The sequence below is a fragment of the Astyanax mexicanus genome, chromosome 25, assembly GCF_023375975.1.
Source record: "Astyanax mexicanus isolate ESR-SI-001 chromosome 25, AstMex3_surface, whole genome shotgun sequence".
NCBI classification, from domain to species: Eukaryota; Metazoa; Chordata; class Actinopteri; order Characiformes; family Acestrorhamphidae; genus Astyanax; species Astyanax mexicanus.
This window is the reverse complement of record NC_064432.1, coordinates 6,989,397-6,997,407: the sequence shown is the minus strand read 5'-3', so window position 1 is coordinate 6,997,407 and position 8,011 is coordinate 6,989,397. Positions and strand designations below refer to the sequence as shown.

The following is an 8,011-nucleotide window of genomic DNA, read 5'->3' as shown; positions in this document are numbered from 1 at the left end:
GGAATAGCACTGCTAAGGTGAATGTATGATTTGAATAGCACTGCTGAGGTAAACATATGATTAGAATAGCATTGCTAAAGTAAATGTTTGATTAGAATAGCACTGCTGAGGTAAACATATATGATTAGAATGGCACTGCTAAAGTAAATCCATGATAAGAACTGCTTTATAGAGGTAAATGCATTATTAAAATTGCATTACTAAAGTAACGTCATGATTATAACATCTCTATAGAGGTAAATGTATGCCTTGTCTTCTTTTTTTTACCACTAGGTGGAGACATTTCATACTAAACGCTTTTTACAGCTGTGGTTGCTTTAGAAAACTAAAACACCATACTTAATTTATAACTTAATTTACTTCACATGTAAAACAATAACTTAATTTTCTTCACATGTAGTATACATTTTTTGCATATTAATTATCATCTCTCTGTCCAGTCTGTGCTTATTATTTTTTTTACCTTCTTTAGTCTTCTTAGCTTCATTAGAACAGAAACACATTGTTTTCCAGTTCTCTCAGCTAAATTTAGCTTTATGACCCTCTGTAATTCCTTCTGACGGATTATAAACACGATTAAACTGATTTATATCTAAATTAAATCATGACTCTTCAGTCAGGAAGCTGCTTCTCTCTAGAGAGAGCAAGAGAGCGAGAGAGAGAGAACTCTGACTCGGTCACTGATGTCTCACAGGGGTTATATTTAGCTAGCAGTACACACACACACACACCACCAAGATAAATACACTGATGAAGGACTAGAAGATGACCATCTATCACAAACTGCAGCAACAGATTCAGATATTCTGTCTCTGACTTTATCTTTAAGCTGGAGCACCTGCAATAGGTAAGAGTGCAAAGGTGTTTTTTTTTTTTTTTTTGTCGTTCAGAGGTGAACTTGTTTGTGTGCTTTGGGTCATTGTCCTGCTGCAGGACCCAAGTACACCTGAGCTTGATGGCCGGATATTCTCCTTCAGGATTGTCTGGTATACAGCATAAGTCCTGCTTCCATCTATTACAGCAAGTTGTCCAGACTTCTTAATACTACCACCACCATGTTTTACGTTCAGTATGATGTTCTCTTTCTGAATTTTTATGTTAGTTTTATGCCAGATGTAACGAGAGACACACCTTCCAAAAAGTTCCAAAAAGTCCAAAGAATATATATATATATATACATATATATATATATATGTATATATATACATATATATATATATATATACATATATATATATATATATATGTATATATATATATATATATATATATATATATATATATATATATACGTATATATATATATATATATATATATATATATATATATATATTTTTTTTTTTTTTTTTTAAAGCTTAGAATTCTCCCATGGAGACCATTTTCACCCAGTCTCTATCTTATTATTAAATTATTATCATTAACTGACCTTAACTATCAGTTAAGTGAGACCTGCAGTTCTTCAACCTGCAGGTTATCTTTGACTGATATTTTTGAAGTTTTTTGATAAACTTAAACATGTAAGTTTAAAAAAAAATGCAAACACAAAATGAGACTAATGAGGAAAAACGGCTGTAAGTTGCATTTAGCTAAAATATCAGATCTACAAATCATATCCTCACTAATAACTATACTCACATATGATTTGTAGATCGAGGGTCTGCCGCTGAACACCTGTTTTTAGATTTCCCGCCTGTTTCCCGGCACGCGCAGCCCTCTGCTTCGCTAAGATTGGCTAACAGCTCTCTAAGCGTCTAAACTCTCAGCCAATCCGAGCGCGGGAGGGCGGGGTTTACCGGAAAACGGGTGGGGCCCCAGTTTTTTGTCACCTCTAGTCCTCTCAGGCTCAGTTCATTGAAACGTCACCGCAGAGAGCAGGGGCACTTCCTCCAGCAGAGGCAGCTTTCTGAGAGGAACCTGCCTCATTAATACAGTTTTTATGAATTATTTCCTTATAAAACCCTGTTTTAAACTGACTCTGAGGATTACAGAGGAGAAAAACTCTCATGGGACTTTCATACGCAAGTTTCTACAACAGGTTCAACCTCTCAGAGCTGCTATAGAGGGACTTCCTCTCCAGCTGATGACTTGAAGGTAGGACAGTTATTTAATTATTCACATAAAGTCATTTTTAAATGTGTATTATATCATATTAACTTCTTTAATTTCACCTAGAATCCCTATACTGATTATATTCTCTTTGAATGTGAAGTAAACATGCATTAAAAAGAGAGAAAGCTCAGTAAAAAGTCAAATTTACAAAAAAATTTGACAGAATTTGTATCTAATTAAGAAGCACTAAACCCTAAACCATATTAAAATGTTCCTTAGAAGTAATAAAACATACTATTGCTGCTTAAACTTTTAAAAAACACTTTTATTGTGCTAATTTCAGCCTCTGCAGCGCCCTCTCATGTTTAACTGTGTCTTAGGCAAGGAGGATGTTTCTGTGTACTTTGGTACACAGACACATCACAATATGCAAATTAGTCAATCAATAGTACTGCCCCCATGCTGACGTCCAACCATCCAACCAACAGGACACTGCTGTTGCTGCAGCTCAGCCAATCAGTTCTCCTTCCTGCCTCACCCCTAAACCCATACATCACCCAGTGGAGAGTGGAGTCAGTTAAAATCAGTGGGTTTAGTCAATCTTTCCTTAAGGAAAAGTTCAGAAAAAAATATAAATTTAAGACACGGTTAAACTTGTCAGACCAGTGTAACATAGTGGGCTCAACAGGTTCGGTATCTGAAGTTTGATTTTTTTTTTTTTTTTGTGCTGCAGTTAAAGATCCTAATCTAATAGAAGTCAGTTTGCGTCCAAAAAAGACCCTACATGCTTTAAAGAGAAGCTTCAGTCCTTATTCAAATTTACACAGTCCATCCTGTAACACCTACATGAATGACGGGGGGTGACAGATTTGGTGTCTGAAGTTTTCTTCTTTAGTTTTTTCTGCTGGAGAAATGACGCCTAGCTAGTAGACTTCAGTTGTCACCCAGAACACTGGCAAAATAGAATTTGTATCTATTAAAGGGAAAGTTCAGATCCCAATGAGATTCCTTAACATAACTGACTAGGTACATCTTGTTTAATGTCTGAATTTTATTTAGTTTTGTTACATTAATTGTAACGTTCAGAAAACATTCTACTAACTAAAAATGGCTGACTGTTTACTTTTTTATGGCCTTAAAATTAGACAGACAGCGGAACAATCAGAAGCCGACAGTGACCCACTAGGGTTGCCAGATTGCCACACTGCCATCCAGGTAACGCGTGTTTCAAATCTGCTAAAATGCTAACATCCGATGTTTAGCATGTCAACAATATTACAGTATTTAATCCAACATGGTCTAAAAATAAAATATGTAGAACAATAGGCTATAGTACAAAAAATAATCTTATTTAAAAGGTTTTATTTGAATAAAGGTATTACTTATTATTAACTTTAAAAGTTCTTAAGGCGAAAGTTTGTATAGTGAATATTTACATACAAATATAAATATAAAAGAATAAATGTAAGAAATTTAAAATGCAGTTATATTTATATTAGTGGTGTTAATTAAAATACTAGTATATACTTGTTTGTATGTTTGAGGGGAGATAAAGCCCACGTGGGGTGCTGGAATAAAGAATGCATGATAAATTGGATAGATAAATTATAAACATCTCAGCTTGACTGTAAGGATTTCTTAATTAGATCTTAATTATCTGAATATAAAAGAGTACATTGTCTACATTGTTGCCAAAAACTAGGATTAATTTCTATCTGTCAAACTACCCCATACGTTTATAAGCTGCTGCTGTCAGTCTCAGAAACCTCCTAAAAAGAAGCAGTTCAGTGGTCTCTCGCCAAGAGGTACACTACCCAAAAGTAGTGTCCAAGAGTCTTAAAGGATTAAAAATAACTAAGAAAGTGTTTTCCTGAGGACAATTTAGAGTGATTTTGTAGCCTCAGCAACTCCCAGGTGGCTGCTTGGGTATTGATCGGTGGTTGCTCTGCTGTTTCCAAGTGGTTGCTATGGCAAAAACCAGTTCTTAGCAGTCCAGCTTTTTTTTGATTATATGACACCTATGCAATCTAAAGCGACAATGGTTGGCTGACAGACAAATCAAATATCTTGGGAGTTAATCATAGGGCATGTATTGCAGTCGTCGATCTCTCACCAAGAGGTACACTTCCCTAAAGCAGACTCTGAGGTTTGAATGGAACAACCATATCTAGAGGTTGCTAGGATGTTGATGGATGCTGTGCTGTTCCTAAGCAGGACTTCTTGCTGTGATGTCCAAACATCATTCTGCTGTTTCTTAGCAGTTGCTACGATGTCTCAGGTGATTGACGTGCCGTTGCTATGGTTTGCTAGATCGCTAGTTCCTAGCGTATTTCTAACGTAGTAGTATCATTATAAATACTATATTTGAGGTTGGTTTCCTGGTCTGTACAGCATTTAGAATCCAGATTCTCCATTTAAAGCAATGCATAGTCTAGATGTAGGCTTAATCCATGTCTTGGAAACTGTCCTAAAGTGTTTATAAAACAATAAGCTTACAATAAGCAGCTGTTAGAACAAATATAAAATGATTTTAAAGCTCACTCAATTTTGGCTTTGTTTTGATGATGATCTTTATTACTGACCACCCTGTGTGCCCTATGACCGCTCTGCCAAAGACAAAATACGAGTTTGTAGCTTTAATGGCATGCCATGCTATTTATACCTGCCTCTGACTTCAGAGTGCATGCCTGAGAGAGAGAGAGGGAGAGAGAGAAAAGAGAGAGAGAGAGACCAAGAGTGAGGTTCGCCACCTGGGGCAAATAGACCTTTGATATAGGTTTGAATCTGTCCCTGTTCGCCATAATCGTAAATTAAAACATCACTCTCTTTCTGAAACACATAGCCCCACCCCCTCATACACACACACACACACGTGTGTGATGACATAATTGATGTGTGTGTTGACTGAAACACTAGAGGTAGGCCTCGGGAAGTGACTGCGGCAAGGACAAGCACAGGTCAGAGCAACAGAACTAAAGTTAGCTTCCTAAGACTAGACTGACCTTCAGCTGTAAGCCCAACACAGGTCAACTATGGTTATTAAGACTGTCTGGAAAATAGAGTCAATATTGGAGGTCTTTACTGGAGGACAAAAAAAAAAGAAAAAATACAGGTTCCATATGGCATCCTGTATCACATTTACCCACTGATGTTACAGCTGGGCTTATAGATCCTGCGCATTCACATGTTGCCAAAGTTGCCAAACAAGCTGATTCCATAAATTCTCGATAAGCGACCAGTCTGGAGATCAGACCATCCAGGGAACTGTTGCACACTTGTGTAGACATCTTGCAAAAACCTTGTTGTGTGTGAATGAGCATTAGGAAGCCCTGCCATGAGAGAGGAAATATAAGGGTACTAAGATACTAGGGTACTAGGGGCACTATGGTACAGTACACCCTGCACAAGGCATGTGGCGATGCTCTTTGCTGCCTTACACCCTGTCAACAGTCTATATTGACGCCTTGTTCCCATGCCATTAAAATAGCGTCGGAGAAGTGTTCCGGTAAATTTCTGGCGAATTCCTTTCTTGCAGGCAGGAAACACAAGGGCGCCACTGACCAGTTTAAACCCTGACAGCAGTCAAAAGTCACCCATCCATACCTTCTTATCTTCTTAGCTACGCAAGTATGCCGTGCGTGAGGCATGCGCTCAGTCTGCATACACCCCTGCTCCTTAGACATGCAGACCAATGCCCAGTGTTTTTTATTGTGCAGTGACCAGGCAGGCAGTTGCCCTTCTGTTGCAAATCAATTGCCATGGTGTCTCAGGTGGTTAATGTGTTGTTTCTATGGTATGCTAGATGGCTTCTAGGGTATTTCTTTTATAGAATTAAAATTTGAAAATGACAAAACATTCTCACGTGATTGAACGGAATATTCTGGAGTTTAAACTGTAATCATTTTCTTAGCGTTTCTAAGAGATAAGTATGGTTTGGAAAATGGTCATGACCACTTTCTCTCTCTCTCTTTCTTTCTACCCAGGGGTCATGGAGGGCATCTGCTTTCAGGTCAAACCCAGAGCTGACTCCGCCCCCTCCCATCCGCTCTCTGCCCCTTCCCCCAAGCCCCCTCGCGAGTCACCTGGACGGGATAAAGAGAATGACGAAGAACAGGATGAGCAGGAGATCCAGTACAGGCTAACGCTAGTGGGCTTGCTCGTCGTCCATCCACTGACCACCATGCCCATGCTGCCCTGGGTGGTGGCGGAGATACGGAGGCCACGGCTGAAGCAGAGGAGCTTCAGCACCAGCCCGTCTGGAGCCCGAACTCTGGAGGTTAGTTTCACAAGCAAAACAAGTTGGATTAATAACTGGGATTAAACTGATAAATTGGAAATTGGTCAAATATTAGATTTTCACCATCCCAGCCCCTCCCCTCAAATAGCGCAATTTGGACTTAGGCTCATGTTATGGAGTCCTTATGAACTAGGGTTGGGTGGTATCCACTGTGGTGTTTGGTTCCGAAGCTCACTTGCTAAGATAGCTTCTAGTACAGATGCACAGGGTATCAGGCAGCTTAGTACAGCTGTTTTTAGCAAACTATGATGACAACTTGTGTCTGACGGAATGATGTCTTAGTTATGGAATGTGTGGTCCCCTATTTTTTCCGCCCCCTATTTTTGGCCAGTTTCCAAATTCAAAACTTTTAGTATTGCCAACAATTTTTTATGTTATACACTACTTAGGGAGCTTAATTCTAAGTGGACAAGGGTGTCGCCATGTTTTCCTGGATTGGATGCACACACAGGACAAATGCGATGTCATTATTCACTACTGGGAACCGCTGGATGCCGTAGGCACAGTGCAGAAACGCTAAGCTATGTCTCCAATCTGCAGAAAAGAGTCCAATATACTCGCCTCTGAACGGTGAAAGACTACCGCTTAGTGTGGGTAGCGGCTAATGTTAATGCAAATGCTTCTTCAGCAGTGCTAGCCGGGGTTTGCAGCAGGCCACAGTCCAATATCCTTACCTCTAAATGGCGAAAGAACTCGCGCTTAGCACGGTTAGCAAGTAATGCTAATGCTGCTCGAGCAGTGCTAGCCAGGGTTTGCAGCAGGCTACAGTCCAATATACTCACCTCTAAACAGCAAAGAGCTAGCACGATTAGTGGCTAATGCTAATGCTGCTCCAGCCTCAGTGCTGGATCAACTTCACTAAAACTCCTGTATAATGCTCTAATTTAGTGTACTACTGTACTACTGCTCCTTATAACCTGACTGGTAAGATTCATAATGCATAATACATAAAACGCACCGGGTTATAAGGCGCACTGACGATTTAGAATGATGGTGCAGCCCCACTTAAGCATGATATCTGGATTGCTGTTGTTTTAGCATGCAGTTAGCTAATTGCTAATCAGTATTCACTGCTAAAGAACTACAGAAACTAGCTTTGCACACTTTTGGGGTAAGAGTGTAAGTGTGTATATATAGTATTCGCTTTTTGATTAATTCTTATTAAATCATTGTGTCTAAAATGACTGTTCATGTTCTGGTTTGTAGATACAGGATCATCCAGTGATTCTGCAGATATCAGTGTCTTCAGTGCGCTGCGTTCTGGACATGGCGGGTCCGGGGAGGCAGTGGGACCCCCTACAGTACCCGGTCCTGTTTGAGCACCGGCCACACCGGGTTACCAAACTGATCCACAACAGCCAGGACCCGAGCTACTTTGGCTGCCTGCTGAGGGACGACAGGAGGGCTGCATGCTACCTGTTCCGCTGCCAAGACCACCACAAGGTACATCAGTCCAGCATTGCGGCTTAAATTTACTGAACGTGGCATTGATTAGAAGGCGCTCCCATACGTATTTGGACATACAGAAACCATCCTTATGTTATAGTTTGATAGTTGCGTCCAGGATTTGCTAGTTTGCTGGTATTTTGGTGGAATTCTTTCTTCTACCTGTACAACATTGCCTGTGCTACTCGCAGCAACACAATACCAAACCATGATACATC

General features: G+C 39.8%; 1 protein-coding gene across 3 annotated transcripts in view; it reads left to right on the top strand.

Moving 5' to 3' along the window:
- Nucleotides 1-1,852: 1,852 nt before the first annotated feature.
- tbc1d1 (TBC1 (tre-2/USP6, BUB2, cdc16) domain family, member 1) overlaps nt 1,853-8,011 on the top strand; it is a 96,166-nt gene continuing 90,007 nt past the window's right edge. For all 3 annotated transcript variants that reach the window (XM_022681729.2, XM_022681728.2, XM_022681727.2), the window contains exons 1-3: nt 1,853-2,092; nt 6,034-6,326; nt 7,554-7,790. In XM_022681729.2, coding sequence (XP_022537450.2) covers nt 6,039-6,326; nt 7,554-7,790 — 525 coding nt within the window. In that variant the 5' untranslated portion in view covers nt 1,853-2,092; nt 6,034-6,038. The remainder of the gene's footprint in view (nt 2,093-6,033; nt 6,327-7,553; nt 7,791-8,011) is intronic.